Source organism: Cherax quadricarinatus, chromosome 11, assembly GCF_038502225.1.
Source record: "Cherax quadricarinatus isolate ZL_2023a chromosome 11, ASM3850222v1, whole genome shotgun sequence".
Classification (NCBI taxonomy): Eukaryota; Metazoa; Arthropoda; class Malacostraca; order Decapoda; family Parastacidae; genus Cherax; species Cherax quadricarinatus.
Window position 1 is genome coordinate 45,904,836 of NC_091302.1, and position 18,747 is coordinate 45,923,582.

At 39.8% G+C, this 18,747-nt stretch overlaps 1 protein-coding gene across 1 annotated transcript in view; it reads left to right on the top strand.

The window, feature by feature from the left end:
- LOC128687632 (salivary peroxidase/catechol oxidase-like) overlaps positions 1–2,892 on the top strand; it is a 51,197-nt gene extending 48,305 nt beyond the window's left edge. The window contains exon 19 of the mRNA XM_070084067.1: positions 628–2,892. Coding sequence (XP_069940168.1) covers positions 628–700 — 73 coding nt within the window. The 3' untranslated portion in view covers positions 701–2,892. The remainder of the gene's footprint in view (positions 1–627) is intronic.
- Positions 2,893–18,747: the final 15,855 nt, after the last annotated feature.

Sequence of the window (18,747 nt, forward strand, 5' to 3'; positions counted from 1 at the left end):
GAAGCTTAACCTTGTACAGTTCTTGGTATTCAAATGAAAGAATTAAAAATAAGCGACGTTCATGGAATTTTACTCATGCGAGTCGCTTGTCCAAGTGCAGTTGATAACATATTAACTTTTATTTTATTTGCTGTTGTACATTTTATTTACCTTTTGAATAGTACATTTTAATTACTTTATGCTATGGAACATTTCAGTTATTTGTGGCATATTTAAGACTAAACAACATGAAGTAATGGCTACCACATTAATATTCCTCTGCGTCTTATTCTTTACTTGCTTTGTGATATATCGTTTCCAAAGAAAAAGGATTTTGTGATATCGCCTAAAATTAAGAGGTTTTATAGGTTTTAAAAATAATGCTTTACTTAAGATGTTTATGATTTGAAGAGACGACGTTTCCTGAATTATAAAGGATAATTGTAAATTGCTATAATTATCCAGGCTTGTTATATTTCACAGTAGCCTTGTTCCCTCTCAATTAATGAGCCAGTGGGACTAGATATGCAGAGTCTGCACTCTTAACATTCCCTGCTTATTTTGAACTATTAAACTGTGAAAACAGATGATAAATGTATGAGAGTGCATTAGGTGATGTTCAGTGTAAAAAAAATGTTTTTCTTTCAGGAATGAGAGAGTTCCGTGTGACAGTCCTGCCATCCCATTCTTGGACCTCACGCCCTGGATCTCACAGGCTTAGAAATATGAAGATAAGACAAGAGAAGACAAGGCTCCTGTTACCCACTAAGTGATATAACAAAGCGTATTCTTGCTCACTGTCGAGCACAGCTCACCCGTCACCCTCATGGAAGTACTATCATACAGACACCCATCTTACCAGTATTCAACGATGCCACCACCAATTCAGTCACTTGACTAATGATGTAATAAACATAAGTTGCTGTCTTCCTCAGTGAGTTCTCCACGGCTGCCACCTCTCCACTATACTGTAAAACAACGTAGCGTCTCTCATTATCATTTAGGAGCTAATTTTAACACGCTTGTGTCTGCACTACGGCTAAAATATACATTTCTTCTTTAAATGTTGAAGCTACCAGGATTATTAGCACCTTTAACCTTGCCTCTTAAAGCACTAATTCTCGGGAAAGGTGTATTAAATAATACACCTTTCCCGACAAGACTCCTACAGCTCCCAACCCACCACCATCCTGAGAAGACGGAAACAGAAGAGGCTAGATTACAAGTCACTGTTGCATTGTTAAAGCAAATACCATTTCACACTGCGGTACAAACAAAAAGGCCTACAACTAATTCTTTAAGACATTTTTTTCAGAATTGTTCTATCATAGGAAGGTTCATTTCACTGCAAGTCTCTACAGAGACCTTCTCCCGTCCCACCACAAAGCCAGAGTGTAGCTCTTGACTCCAGTTGCTGTTACCGCAACAAAAAATGCGGTACAGTTATTTTAACATTATTCATTATTACTTTTTCATGTAATTTTATTCTATAAGTGTGAGAGTAGTCAGGAGCTACCAGAGCTTTTGACTGAGACTGTTTTGTGTAGTAGAGCAGTGGTAGAGGGGTACATGTCTACTATCCATCCATAACAGCTGTACTGGTAGATGTCTAACCTCCCATCCATTACATAGAACAGTGCTATATCTCGTTTACTCCCCCTCTATCCATTGCATATAGTGGTAGATGTTGTCTACTTTCCATCTATTACACACAGTAGTGGTAGATGATGTCTACCTTTCATTCATCACATATTGTAATGGTAGATGATGTCTACCTCTCATTACATCGTGTAGTGGTAGACTTCTTGCACCATCACATAGGGTAGTGGTAGATGATGTAGAGGTAGATGACGTCCATCTTCCATTCATTACTTTGTAGTGGTAGATATTGTCTACCATCCGTTACATAGCGCAGTAGTAGACGATGCCTACCTACCATTCCTAGGTGGTACACAAGTGGTGATAAAGTGGCTATAGATCTAAGAACACTCCCCAAGGGAGGTTCCTCCTTGATGCTGGTGATTGGTCCTCGATCCAAGGGTTTGGACCTACCTTCATGGTACTCGGCTTTAACAAAAAAAAAAAAAGACTACAAATCACTCAGAACAAAATGGTGAGACTCATCCTGTACCTGGGTCCAAGAGAGTATGTTGGCCAGCATGAATTACAAGTGGATTTGCTGAATGTTGAAGACAGAGTAAAACAACTGAAGTTAGATCATGTTAATAAAATTGCTCACAAACAGGGCTCATAATATCTTGCTGCGGAGTTTGTGAAGGTTAGAAACCAAAATCAGTATGGTATTAGGAAAGTGAGCAGTTTTGTAGTACCTACAGTAGGTATTCAGGCTTCAAATACCTTTTATTATACAGCAGTAAAGGAGTGGAACAGCTTGCCTGAACACGTCAAAGCCTGTCCTAACATGAGCCAGTTCAGAAAGAAAGCTAAAGTACCTAATGAATGAAGCTACAGAAAGGGAGAAGAGTGATTTCTTGTATAGTCAACATTCGTGTACCTATTATTGAAAGCTGATTTTTCTCTATTTAATGTTCATGTACATAACTCAGTTCACATTATTTCTCCTGCTCCTCCTTTTACTGTAACTGATTTTCACACAGTTGAATTAGTTGTTTTAATTTTTAAGGTTATAATTACGACTGATTTCTACTGTATCTTACAGCTAGACTTTAAACAAGACATTACAAGGCCCCCAGTGGAAATAAGTCACTTGGTCAGACTTTTGTTTGGGGTTATCATAGGTAATTTACACATATGTTATTATGTATGATATTGAAGTCACCTAAACTTGTATAGAACTTGATTGCCTCCCATTCCCAAAGCGTTGTATGGGCCCCTTTGGGTTTAGCGCTTCCCCTAAATATAATTATAATAAAAACACTACAGATACAAGAATTTTCATTTTCCCTCCTATTAAGTACAATTTCCACGGAATAAAATGGCTACAAAAATTTTGAGCAACAATGCAGTTATTTATTTTATAGTATAATAATAAGGCATTAAAATGACCCCAATGGAAATAAGTCACTTTGACTTTTTTGGGTTACCGTAGGTAATTTACACTATACATGATAATTGTACTTATTGTGGAAAATTGCATTTATCTGAATGTAACTAATTATGTACATAACAGTAAATGATAAAGATAATTTTTATTTATCAATGTTACATAGACAAGTAGGAATTTGGGACACCTAGGTCGCAAAAAATGTCCCCCTTCGATACCTACCTGTCATAACCACAAGTTGCTCTAGACCTATTAATTAAATAAAATATACATATACCAGGAATACTGGTAAATATATAAATTTGTGGACTGTATATTAAAAATAATAAATGGTTATATATATACACAATTACATAACAGAAGGAAAATATATCTTAATATCACTCACCAATTTGACTGGAGATTAATGTGTATCATACTCAGAAAACCTCACTCTAACTAAATCTATGAAAATAATGCTGGCCAGAATTACACACAAATCTAGAGAGCTTATCTGAGGTTCCTGGAGCTGTCTTGTCCAGTCGTCTGATATCTCAAGTTATGCAGGAATGCACATCCACCAATTTCGCCTCCTATTTGAGAGGTGTCAACACAATTTTAACCTCTAGAGCACGAAAAATTCTTCCCATTACACCAATGTTTGTACAAAATTCAAAACCAAGATGGCGAGTCTCGTCTGCGCAGACGCAGGCTTTCCGTTTTCTATGACAAATATTATTAAATACAGTATGGCCATCTATTTACATATAAATACTGAATTTCTGGAAAATATATACAGTATTTTCCACACTTATTATTTATTATTATTATCATATGACTGACACCGGCGTCAGGAAACACTTGTCCTATTTCCTGACAAACTTTATACCTAATTAGACTGAAGTGGTTAGAAGAGAGCCAGGTGTTGCTCTCAGTGCAACACAAGCATTCACTGCCTGAAATGCTTTGCATAACCATGGGCTTTCTGCATGCATTCAAGTGTCACTCATTTCTATGTAAACAATGGATCATGTGGAATTAAACTCTGACTTTGACTTTGCACATTAAGAGGTTACTGACTACAACAGTGAGCCCTCACAGAAGAATTTTCTTTGATACAAATAAATTAAAAGCCCAAACAAGAGACCGGGGTAACTATGAAAATAGGTTTACAATGTTAATGGGACATGCAGAGGCACACGATAAATTAATATAATAAAAAAATAAAGATGTCATTATTCGCAATAAAATGCACATTTTTACACGCCCTTCCTCCAAAATTTGCACCAGTCAACTATAGTGATAATATAGCATTTATTGTGGTGGAGACGGAAAAAAAAAAAAAAAATAGAGAAGCTAGATACAGCGATTGATAAACAAAGGTGGAGGCTCGACCGTTCGTCATTGTAGGAGTGCCAGCAGTCACCGGCTCTTCAACACGCAAGTTATACTTTTGTATCAATCAAATCACATATTACTCGGGTAGATAATTTCCAGTAGATCCTTCATGTGTTAGCTCAAATCACCGACCAGTATGGTTTAAATAAGTGACCCACTGATCAGATCAGATAGACTGGTCCGAACCCTTGACTGGTCCGAACCCTGGACTGGTTTCAAACGGTTTCGTTGTGCACCACCTAGCAGGTTATTAATAGAATATTCAAGAGGTTGCTAGTAGAATTGCAGTAAATAAACCATTCAAATCATTATGAAGCTGTGTGTAGTCTGTGGTCAGTCAAACAAACGGGCTTCCACATGCATAAATTGTCATTTCTGTGGAAATTGGTGTCACGCCCCTTGTGCAGATATCCAAGAACTAGCTACAAGCAGTATTAAAATAGGGAAGTGTTTTTGGGTATGCCCAAATGAGATAAATCTGTGGACTAAAATCACAAGGGTATTAAAAGAGGTCAACATCAAAGCTGCTTTCATAGAAAACCTGGAAGCTTTCTACAACAGATGGGAACATAAAAAGTCCGGGCTGAATGGTACTGCCCTTGATACTGGCCATGTAGTCAGAAACTGTAAGGCTGGAGATGATGTCCTGGTAGTCAGTAAATGGGGGGCTGATAGTGCTGTCCTGGGAGACAGTAATGGGGAAGCTGGAGGTGCTGTCCTGGGAGACAGTAATGGTGAAGCTGGAGGTGCTGTCCTGGGAGACAGTAATGGTGAAGCTGGAGATGCTGTCCTGGGAGACAGTAATGGGGAAGCTGGAGATGCTGTCCTGGGAGACAGTAATGGTGAAGCTGGAGATTTTGTCCAGGTAGTCGGGAACTATATGCAGGAAGGAATACATATGAATGACCGCATAGGGGACAGGAGCCATAGTAGGGAAACAAGTGTAGTCAAAGATAAGATAAAACCAATATTGCAAACTAGAAATACCGCAGGAAATAGCAAACAAGAGGACTCCACTAGCAATAGTGAGGATATATTACCAAAAACAAATGGTGGGAGCTCCATTGTTGGTGCTAGGGAGGATAGAAGTAAGACAGGGAAACATGCACCAACAGGGAATACAGTCACAGAAACCCAAGGCAAACGGAAACCAAGCCTGTGCACATACTATGCACTCGGTATCTGCTGGCATGGGAAATCTGGAAAAACAGATGGGACGTGCAACTATGACCACCCTAGGAAATGCCATGCCCATATGACAACAGGAAAATGCAAACTCCCTTCCTGTAAGCTTTTTCACCCTGAACTGTGTACCTCTTCAGTACAGGAAAGACTGTGCTATAACTTAAATTGCCAGGCATACCATCTAAAGGGGACAAAAAGATACAAAACATCCAGGCCATGGGAAAACCTGGGTAGCCACAGCCACTCAAGAGGGAGAGGTTTTTTAGTGCCAGGAAGGAAAAAAAACTGGCAGGAAATGGCAGAAATCGTACACCAAATCCAGTCATTCCTGGAGTGGAACCACAGTCGATGGCCTCCACTCCAAACCAACAGATACAGATACTAATGCCGGAAAAAAAATCCCCCCCCAGTACCAACAATACCACCAGTCCGATAACATTCTTCTTTGCAAATATACAGGGTCTAAAGCCAGCAACAAACAACAAAATACCTTTCATCCGTGGACTGCTTGCAGAGGCAAAGGCAATGTTCGCGGCTTTCACTGAGACCCACATAAAGGATCACTTAGACAACGAAATATGGATCCCAGGTTACAACCTATACAGATGTGACAGAGTGAACAGGCAAAAGGGGGGGGGGTTGGCCTGTACATTGCAGAGTCACTTGTTTGCACAGAACTGCTAAATGCCTCAAATGATGTAGTGGAAGTTTTAGCAGTAAAGGTCGAGAACCAAAACCTAGTCATTGTGATAGTCTACAAGCCTCCGGATGCAACATCCCAGCAATTCCAGGAACAGCTGTTAAAAATTGACCACTGTCTGGAAAACCTTCCAGCTCCTGCACCCAACATCTTGCTCCTGGGGGATTTCAACTTAAGGCACCTAAAATGGAGGAATATAGCAAATAATATTGTTGCAGTAATAACACCAGGAGGCAGCTCTGATGAAAACTCACACTCACGCGAGCTTTTAAATCTCTGCACAAAATTCAATTTAAACCAGCAAATAATAGAGCCTACTAGACTGGAGAATACACTAGACCTCATCTTCACTAACAATGATGATCTGATAAGAAATATCACCATATCAAAAACAATATACTCAGATCACAACATAATTGAGGTTCAGTCATGTATGCGCGGAGCCCCAGACCGACATAATGAGATTAGTCACGAGGGAGCATTCACCAAATTCAACTTCAATAACAAAAACATAAAGTGGGACCAAGTAAACCAAGTCCTAACCGATATAAGCTGGGAAGATATACTAAGCAACACAGACCCCAACTTATGCCTAGAACAGATTAACTCGGTAGCACTCGATGTATGCACAAGGCTTATTCCTCTAAGAAAAAGGAGGAGTAGATGTAAAACAGAAAGAGACAGGCGCTCCCTTTACAGGCGACGGAAAAGAATAACAGAGCGGCTAAAAGAGGTCAATATATCTGAAATGCGTAGGGAGACACTGGTCAGAGAAATAGCAAGCATCGAACTTAAGCTAAAAGAATCCTTTAGGAGTCAGGAATCGCGGGAAGAACTAAAAGCCATAAATGAAATCGAAAGAAACCCAAAGTATTTCTTCTCCTATGCCAAATCAAAATCGAGAACAACGTCCAGTATTGGGCCCCTACTTAAACAAGATGGGTCCTACACAGATGACAACAAGGAAATGAGTGAGCTACTCAAGTCCCAATATGACTCAGTTTTTAGCAAGCCGCTAACCAGACTGAGAGTCGAAGATCAAAATGAATTTTTTATGAGAGAGCCACAAAATTTGATTAACACAAGCCTATCCGATGTTATCCTGACGCCAAATGACTTCGAACAGGCGATAAATGACATGCCCATGCACTCTGCCCCAGGGCCAGACTCATGGAACTCTGTGTTCATCAAGAACTGCAAGAAGCCCCTATCACGAGCCTTTTCCATCCTATGGAGAGGGAGCATGGACACGGGGGTCGTCCCACAGTTACTAAAAACAACAGACATAGCCCCACTCCACAAAGGGGGCAGTAAAGCAACAGCAAAGAACTACAGACCAATAGCACTAACATCCCATATCATAAAAATCTTTGAAAGGGTCCTAAGAAGCAAGATCACCACGCATCTAGAAACCCATCAGTTACACAACCCAGGGCAACATGGGTTTAGAACAGGTCGCTCCTGTCTGTCTCAACTATTGGACCACTACGACAAGGTCCTAAATGCACTAGAAGACAAAAAGAATGCAGATGTAATATATACAGACTTTGCAAAAGCCTTCGACAAGTGTGACCATGGCGTAATAGCGCACAAAATGCGTGCTAAAGGAATAACAGGAAAAGTCGGTCGATGGATCTATAATTTCCTCACTAACAGAACACAGAGAGTAGTCGTCAACAGAGTAAAGTCCGAGGCAGCTACGGTGAAAAGCTCTGTTCCACAAGGCACAGTACTCGCTCCCATCTTGTTCCTCATCCTTATATCCGACATAGACAAGGATGTCAGCCACAGCACCGTGTCTTCCTTTGCAGATGACACCCGAATCTGCATGACAGTGTCTTCCATTGCAGACACTGCAAAGCTCCAGGCAGACATCAACCAAATCTTTCAGTGGGCTGCAGAAAACAATATGAAGTTCAACGATGAGAAATTTCAATTACTCAGATATGGTAAACATGAGGAAATTAAATCTTCATCAGAGTACAAAACAAATTCTGGCCACAAAATAGAGCGAAACACCAACGTCAAAGACCTGGGAGTGATCATGTCGGAGGATCTCACCTTCAAGGACCATAACATTGTATCAATCGCATCTGCTAGAAAAATGACAGGATGGATAATGAGAACCTTCAAAACTAGGGAGGCCAAGCCCATGATGACACTCTTCAGGTCACTTGTTCTATCTAGGCTGGAATATTGCTGCACACTAACAGCACCTTTCAAGGCAGGTGAAATTGCCGACCTAGAAAATGTACAGAGAACTTTCACGGCGCGCATAACGGAGATAAAACACCTCAATTATTGGGAGCGCTTGAGGTTCCTAAACCTGTATTCCCTGGAACGCAGGAGGGAGAGATACATGATTATATACACCTGGAAAATCCTAGAGGGACTAGTACCGAACTTGCACACGAAAATCACCCACTACGAAAGCAAAAGACTTGGCAGACGATGCACCATCCCCCCAATGAAAAGCAGGGGTGTCACTAGCACGTTAAGAGACCATACAATAAGTGTCAGGGGCCCGAGACTGTTCAACTGCCTCCCAGCACACATAAGGGGGATTACCAACAGACCCCTGGCAGTCTTCAAGCTGGCACTGGACAAGCACCTAAAGTCAGTTCCGGATCAGCCGGGCTGTGGCTCGTATGTTGGTTTGCGTGCAGCCAGCAGCAACAGCCTGGTTGATCAGGCTCTGATCCACCAGGAGGCCTGGTCTCAGACCGGGCCGCGGGGGCGTTGACCCCCGGAACTCTCTCCAGGTAAACTCCAGGTAAACAACGCCTAGCCATGCTAGGTGTCCTAGTGGCCAAAATAGAATGAGAGGTCAAAATATAAGGTTACAATATAAAACGCTTAGATAGGAACAGAAAGGGTGGTGGAGTATGTGCCTACATTAGAAATGACTTGGCTTACAACCCAAGACCTGATTTAAATAACAATAAACTGGAGATTCTATGGTTTGAAGTGCTGCTTCCCAAGACCAAACCCATCTTAGTAGGAAATAGTTACCGCCCTCCTACACAGGACCAGTTCTTAGAAGACTTTTCCAGAGTCTTGTCCGGAGTTGAAAGCAATTGCGAGACAATACTGGGCGACTTCAATATCTGTTTTCAGCAGCAAAATAACGGGCTATGCAAAAGGTATAAGCAAATTCTAGGTTTAAATAGTTACACTCAACTAATTAATACACCAACCCGGATCACACAGTTCTCAGCCACCCTAATTGACCACATACTTTGTAACCGCTCTGAGAACATTAGTCAGTCAGGCGTCATTACCACAGGTCTTAGTGATCATTTCATCATTTACTGCACCAGGAAAATCACTAGGGATAGGATAGGCCTACACAGGACAATAAAAATGAGGTCAACTAGAAACTACAGTAAAGAAACACTGGTAAATAGGCTACACAATTGTGACTGGACAGAGATAACAAGTTGCACGGACGTAAACGATGCCTGGGAAAAATTCAAAACAATGTTCACTACCATCCTTGATAATATTGCACCAGTTAAAGAGGTTAGGATTAAACGAAGAACTGAACCCTGGATGACTACTGAGATATTAGATAATATGAAATTCAGAGACCAGCTGCTAAAAAGATTTAAAGCAAACAGACAGGATATTGCAGCACTAAATGAATTCCAAAGGGTGAGGAACAGAGTACAGAGACTTATAAAAGGAGCAAAGGCAAAGCACTATTGCTAAAAAATTGAAGAGTATAAGCATAACCCCAGAAAGCTCTGGCAACAACTAAAACAGTTGGGGTATAGCCATAAACCAGTAGATAGATCTAACATAGTACTCACTATCGATAATGAGGTATACCACGAAACATCTAAGGTGGCAAATTACTTTAATTCCTAATACACATCTGTTGCATCAACACTAGTAAGTAAACTACGAGCTGCATCAAATACCTTTAACACAGACTCTGATAAGTTTCAAACATACTATACCAATAAAGGGGTAACCCCAAGCAGTTGTCAACTAGTAAGTGTATCTCATGACTTTATTCAAAAAGAACTAAGCAGGTTAAACCTAACTAAGAGTACAGGCCCTGATAACATCTCGTGTAAGTTCCTAAAATATGGTGCTTCTGAACTGTCAATCCCTATTGCTCACATAATAAATCTATCAATCACCACTAATACCGTACCGGAGGGGTTCAAGGAGGCCAGAGTTACTCCTATCTTCAAGAAAAATAGTAGGTCTGATGTCAGCAATTATAGGCCTGTTAGTATACTCAGTATAATATCTAAAATTCTAGAGAGGGCGGTGTACTCTCAAGTAGTTAAGTACCTTAATGACAACAACACTCTCCATAGCTATCAATCGGGCTTTAGAAGATCCTACTCAACCGACACCTCCCTAATTAATCTGATGGATTACCTGAGAACTGAAATGTCAAAGGGGAACCTCATAGGCATGGTAACCTTAGACCTGCAAAAGGCCTTCGATACTGTCAACCACAATATATTATGTAAGAAACTTCAAGCTATCGGTATAGGTTCTGTAGACTGGTTTAAGTCCTACCTTAGCAACAGGAGACAAATAGTCAAAATCAACAAAACAGAATCAGAACCCCTGCCGATAACATGTGGAGTTCCCCAAGGTAGTATTCTGGGTCCCTTATTATTCTTATGTTATGTCAATGATATGCCTATCAGTGTCAAGTGCAAACTCCTACTGTATGCAGATGACAGTGCTCTGTTAGTGTCAGGTAAAGACCCACAAGATATAGCTAATATTTTAACACTGGAACTGGAGTCCTGCAGCAAATGGTTAGTAGACAACAAACTATCATTACACCTCGGGAAAACTGAAGCCATTCTCTTTGGCACGAAACATAAACTGAGAAGGGTAAATACTTTTAATGTCCAGTGTAATGGGGAGCCCATCACTTTGGTTTCATCAGGAAAATATCTGGGAATCCCCTTTGACCCATTTATGTCAGGAGAATTGATAGGGAACAGTGTAGCAAAGAAAGCGAATGCCAGACTGAAGTTCCTGTATAGACAAGCACAGTGTCTACCTACTGAGGCTCGCAGGACCCTATGTCTAGCCCTTATACAATGCCATATGGATTACGCTTGCTCTTCTTGGTACTCTGCCTTGACAAAAAAACTGAAAGATAGACTGCAAATCACCCAGAATAAAATCGTAAGATTCATCCTGGGGCTGGGACCAAGAGAACATGTGGGCCAGGATGAATTACAGCAGTTGGATATGCTGAATGTTGAAGACAGAGTAAAACAACTGAAGCTAAATCATGTTTATAAAATTGCTCACAAACAGTGTCCAGAATATCTTGCTGTCAATTTTGTCAAGGTTGGGAACCAGAGCAATCATAGTACTAGGGGGAGAGAGCACAACTTTGTAGTACCCACAGTCATTGGCCAGGCTTCAAACACCTTTTATTGTACAGCAATAAAGGAATGGAACAGATTACCCGCACATGTCAAAGCCAGTCATAGCATGAACCAGTTCAAGAAGAGTGCCAAAAGGTGTCTGATGAATGTAGCTACAGAAAGGGAGGGGAATGATTTTCTATTTTTTAGCTAACATACGTGTAAATTTTACCTTATTCCTAGTAACGACCCTCGTATTGTAGACAGTCTTAATGACCCTCGTGTAGTAGATAGTCTTTTTAGTATGATAATAAGATGTTATCTTCATTATAGAATAATAAGAAAATATTATAGCCTTCATATTATAATAATTAAGGTAAAAGGACCCCAATGGAAATAAGTCACTCTGACTTTTTTGGGTTATCCCAGGTTCTCTACACATATGCTGCTATGTATGATAATTCTATGTAAATGTATTTGTGTATACCTGAATAAACTTACTTACTTACTTACTTACTTGCCCTCTGTGTAATTAGTATTTTATTGCATGTAAACCACACAATAACCAAAATCTGTAAACCCCGCATTGTAATCCTTTTAGAGAATAAACTTGATTGATTGATAAAACTAAATACTGATTATTTTAGTAACTAACTCCAGATGACTCGAGAAGAATCGACACCATGCCTTACTCTTCTAGGGCAGGGTAGGTGCCTGAGCCAGAGCTTGCAGCTCACAACACTGTCATTCCCATTAGTCCCCCTGGGGCGGGGATGGTAGACCAGAGAGGCCTAGCTTCTCCCTACGAGCCCCGTGAGGACGGGGAATGTGGCTAGGCCTGGGGACAGTTGGTCCCCAAGATGAGGGGGTACTTGTGCGACCTCCCATGGCAGACTTAGGTCTCAGACACTCCCTAGACAGGGAGCCAAGGCCGGGCCACCACTTGGAAAAGGCCCGGGCCGAGAGAATACCGGCGAATCAAGAAGAAACTTGTGTTTCCAAACCCAACCTACACTACTCTACATAAAACAAAAAAATGGTTATAATGATAACCCTAATTTTTAAAAGGGTGGACAGGTAAGCCAGCGGAAGGCCTCGGTCAGATAACCAAAAGCTCCAGCTGTGGGTCATCATATGACTAAAACCAGCGCCAGGAAACTCTTGTCCTGTTTCCTGAAGAACATTATACCTACCTACTACCAGTCTATATAACACCAGTGTAGGTCAACTAACAGAAACATTAACACAAGTGTAGGTCAAGTAACAGAAACATTAACACAAGTGTAGGTCAAGTAACAGAAACATTAACACCAGTGTAGGTCATCTAACAGAAACATTAACACCAGTGTAGGCCAACTAACAGAAACATTAACACCAGTGTAGGTCAACTAACAGAAACATTAACACCAGTGTAGGTCAACTAACAGAAACATTAACACCAGTGTAGGTCAACTAACAGAAATATTAACACCAGTGTAGGTTAACTAACAGAAACATTAACACCAGTGTAGGTCAACTAACATAAACATTAACACCAGTGTAGGTCAACTAACAGAAACATTAACACCAGTGTAGGTCAACTAACAGAAACATTAACACCAGTGTAGGTTAACTAACAGAAACATTAACACCAGTGTAGGTCAACTAACAGAAACATTAACACCAGTGTAGGTCAACTAACAGAAACATTAACATCAGTGTAGGTCAACTAACAGAAACATTAACACCAATGTAGGTCAACTAACAGAAACATTAACACCAGTGTAGGTCAACTAACAGAAACATTAACACCAGTGTAGGTCAACTAACAGAAACATTAACACCAGTGTAGGTCAACTAACAGAAACATTAACACCAGTGTAGGTCAACTAACAGAAACATTAACACAAGTGTATGTCAACTAACAGAAACGTTAACACCAGTGTAGGTCAACTAACAGAAACATTAACACCAGTGTAGGTCAACTAACAGAAACATTAACACCAGTGTAGGTCAACTAACAGAAACATTAACACCAGTGTAGGTCAACTAACAGAAACATTAACACCAGTGTAGGTCAACTAACAGAAACGTTAACACCAGTGTAGGTCAACTAACAGAAACATTAACACCAGTGTAGGTTAGCTAACAGAAACATTAACACCAGTGTAGGTCAACTAACAGAAACATTAACACCAGTGTAGGTCAACTAACAGAAACATTAACACCAGTGTAGGTCAACTAACAGAAACATTAACACCAGTGTAGGTCAACTAAAAGAAACATTAACACCAGTGTAGGTCAACTAACAGAAACATTAACACCAGTGTAGGTCAGCTAACAGAAACATTAACACCAGTGTAGGTCAAGTAACAGAAACATTAACACCAGTGTAGGTCAACTAACAGAAACATTAACAGCAGTGTAGGTCAACTAACAGAAACATTAACACCAGTGTAGGTCAACTAACAGGAACATTAACACCAGTGCAGGTCAACTAACAGAAACATTAACACCAGTGTAGGTCAACTAACAGAAACATTAACACCAGTGTAGGTCAACTAACAGAAACATTAACACCAGTGTAGGTCAACTAACAGAAACATTAACACCAGTGTAGGTCAACTAACAGAAACATTAACACCAGTGTAGGTCAACTAACAGAAACATTAACACCAGTGTAGGTCAACTAACAGAAACATTAACATCAGTGTAGGTCAACTAACAGAAACATTAAGAGCAGTGTAGGTCAACTAACAGAAACATTAACACCAGTGTAGGTCAACTAACAGAAACATTAACACCAGTGTAGGTCAACTAACAGAAACATTAACACCAGTGTAGGTCAACTAACAGAAACATTAACACCAGTGTAGGTCAACTAACAGAAACATTAAAACCAGTGTAGGTCAACTAACAGAAACATTAACACCAGTGTAGGTCAACTAACAGAAACATTAACACCAGTGTAGGTCAACTAACAGAAACATTAACACCAGTGTAGGTCAACTAACAGAAACATTAACACCAGTGTAGGTCAACTAACAGAAACATTAACACCAGTGTAGGTCAACTAACAGAAACATTAACACCAGTGTAGGTCAACTAACAGAAACATTAACACTAGTGTAGGTCAACTAACAGAAACATTAACACCAGTGTAGGTCAACTAACAGAAACATTAAAACCAGTGTAGGTCAACTAAAAGAAACATTAACACCAGTGTAGGTCAACTAACAGAAACATTAACACCAGTGTAGGTCAACTAACAGAAACATTAACACCAGTGTAGGTCAACTAACAGAAACATTAAAACCAGTGTAGGTCAACTAAAAGAAACATTAACACCAGTGTAGGTCAACTAACAGAAACATTAACACCAGTGTAGGTCAACTAACAGAAACATTAACACCAGTGTAGGTCAACTAACAGAAACATTAACACCAGTGTAGGTCAACTAACAGAAACATTAACACCAGTGTAGGTCAACTAACAGAAACATTAACACCAGTGTAGGTCAACTAACAGAAACATTAGCACCAGTGTAGGTCAACTAACAGAAACATTAACACCAGTGTAGGTCAACTAACAGAAACATTAACACCAGTGTAGGTCAACTAACAGAAACATTAACACCAGTGTAGGTCAACTAACAGAAACATTAACACCAGCGTAGGTCAACTAACAGAAACATTAACACCAGTGTAGGTCAACTAACAGAAACATTAACACCAGCGTAGGTCAACTAACAGAAACATTAACACCAGTGTAGGTCAACTAACAGAAACATTAACACCAGTGTAGGTCAACTAACAGAAACATTAACACCAGTGTAGGTCAACTAACAGAAACATTAACACCAGTGTAGGTCAACTAGTGTAGGTCAACTAACAGAAACATTAACACCAGTGTAGGTCAACTAACAGAAACATTAAAACCAGTGTAGGTCAACTAACAGAAACATTAACACCAGTGTAGGTCAACTAACAGAAACATTAACACCAGTGTAGGTCAACTAACAGAAACATTAACACCAGTGTAGGTCAACTAACAGAAACATTAACACCAGTGTAGGTCAACTAACAGAAACATTAACACCAGTGTAGGTCAACTAACAGAAACATTAACACCAGTGTAGGTCAACTAACAGAAACATTAACACCAGTGTAGGTCAACTAACAGAAACATTAACACCAGTGTAGGTCAACTAACAGAAACATTAACACCAGTGTAGGTCAACTAACAGAAACATTAACACCAGTGTAGGTCAGCTAACAGAAACATTAACACCAGTGTAGGTCAACTAACAGAAACATTAACACCAGTGTAGGTCAACTAACAGAAACGTTAACACCAGTGTAGGTCAACTAACAGAAACATTAACACCAGTGTAGGTCAACTAACAGAAACATTAACACCAGTGTAGGTCAACTAACAGAAGCATTAACACCAGTGTAGGTCAACTAACAGAAACATTAACACCAGTGTAGGTCAACTAACAGAAACATTAACACCAGTGTAGGTCAACTAACAGAAACATTAACACCAGTGTAGGTCAACTAACAGAAACATTAGCACCAGTGTAGGTCAACTAACAGAAACATTAACACCAGTGTAGGTCAACTAAGAGAAACATTAACACCAGTGTAGGTCAACTAACAGAAACATTAACACCAGTGTAGGTCAGCTAACAGTAACATTAACACCAGCGTAGGTCAACTAACAGAAACATTAACACCAGCGTAGGTCAGCTAACAGAAACATTAACACCAGTGTAGGTCAACTAACAGAAACATTAACACCAGTGTAGGTCAACTAACAGAAACATTAACACCAGTGTAGGTCAGCTAACAGAAACATTAACACCAGTGTAGGTCAACTAACAGAAACATTAACACCAGTGTAGGTCAACTAACAGAAACATTAACACCAGTGTAGGTCAACTAACAGAAACATTAACACCAGTGTAGGTCAACTAACAGAAACATTAACACCAGTGTAGGTCAGCTAACAGAAACATTAACACCAGTGTAGGTCAACTAACAGAAACATTAACACCAGTGTAGGTCAACTAACAGAAACATTAACACCAGTGTAGGTCAACTAACAGAAACATTAACACCAGTGTAGGTCAACTAACAGAAACATTAACACCAGTGTAGGTCAACTAACAGAAACATTAACACCAGCGTAGGTCAACTAACAGAAACATTAACACCAGTGTAGGTCAGCTAACAGAAACATTAACACCAGCGTAGGTCAGCTAACAGAAACATTAACACCAGTGTAGGTCAACTAACAGAAACATTAACACCAGTGTAGGTCAGCTAACAGAAACATTAACACCAGTGTAGGTCAACTAACAGAAACATTAACACCAGTGTAGGTCAACTAACAGAAACATTAACACCAGTGTAGGTCAACTAACAGAAACATTAACACCAGTGTAGGTCAACTAACAGAAACATTAACACCAGTGTAGGTCAGCTAACAGAAACATTAACACCAGTGTAGGTCAACTAACAGAAACATTAACACCAGTGTAGGTCAACTAACAGAAACATTAACACCAGTGTAGGTCAACTAACAGAAACATTAACACCAGTGTAGGTCAACTAACAGAAACATTAACACCAGTGTAGGTCAACTAACAGAAACATTAACACCAGTGTAGGTCAACTAACAGAAACATTAACACCAGTGTAGGTCAACTAACAGAAACATTAACACCAGTGTAGGTCAACTAACAGAAACATTAACACCAGTGTAGGTCAACTAACAGAAACATTAACACCAGTGTAGGTCAACTAACAGAAACATTAACACCAGTGTAGGTCAAACAGAAACATTACCCCCAGTGTATTTCAACTAACAGAAACATTAACACCAGTGTAGGTCAACTAACAGAAACATTAACACCAGTGTAGGTCAACTAACAGAAACATTAACACCAGTGTAGGTCAACTAACAGAAACATTAACACCAGTGTAGGTCAACTAACAGAAACATTAACACCAGTGTAGGTCAACTAACAGAAACATTAACACCAGTGTAGGTCAACTAACAGAAACATTAACACCAGTGTAGGTCAACTAACAGAAACATTAACACCAGTGTAGGTCAGCTAACAGAAACATTAACACCAGTGTAGGTCAACTAACAGAAACATTAACACCAGTGTAGGTCAGCTAACAGAAACATTAACACCAGTGTAGGTCAACTAACAGAAACATTAACACCAGTGTAGGTCAACTAACAGAAACATTAACACCAGTGTAGGTCAACTAACAGAAACATTAACACCAGTGTAGGTCAACTAACAGAAACATTAACACCAGTGTAGGTCAACTAACAGAAACATTAACACCAGTGTAGGTCAACTAACAGAAACATTAACACCAGTGTAGGTCAACTAACAGAAACATTAACACCAGTGTAGGTCAACTAACAGAAACATTAACACCAGTGTAGGTCAACTAACAGAAACATTAACACCAGTGTAGGTCAACTAACAGAAACATTAACACCAGTGTAGGTCAACTAACAGAAACATTAACACCAGTGTAGGTCAGCTAACAGAAACATTAACACCAGTGTAGGTCAACTAACAGAAACATTAACACCAGTGTAGGTCAACTAACAGAAACATTAACACCAGTGTAGGTCAACTAACAGAAACATTAACACCAGTGTAGGTCAACTAACAGAAACATTAACACCAGTGTAGGTCAACTAACAGAAACATTAACACCAGTGTAGGTCAACTAACAGAAACATTAACACCAGTGTAGGTCAACTAACAGAAACATTAACACCAGTGTAGGTCAACTAACAGAAACATTAACACCAGTGTAGGTCAGCTAACAGAAACATTAACACCAGTGTAGGTCAACTAAGAGAAACATTAACACCAGTGTAGGTCAGCTAACAGAAACATTAACACCAGTGTAGGTCAACTAACAGAAACATTAACACCAGTGTAGGTCAACTAACAGAAACATTAACACCAGTGTAGGTCAACTAACAGAAACATTAACACCAGTGTAGGTCAACTAACAGAAACATTAACACCAGTGTAGGTCAACTAACAGAAACATTAACACCAGTGTAGGTCAACTAACAGAAACATTAACACCAGTGTAGGTCAA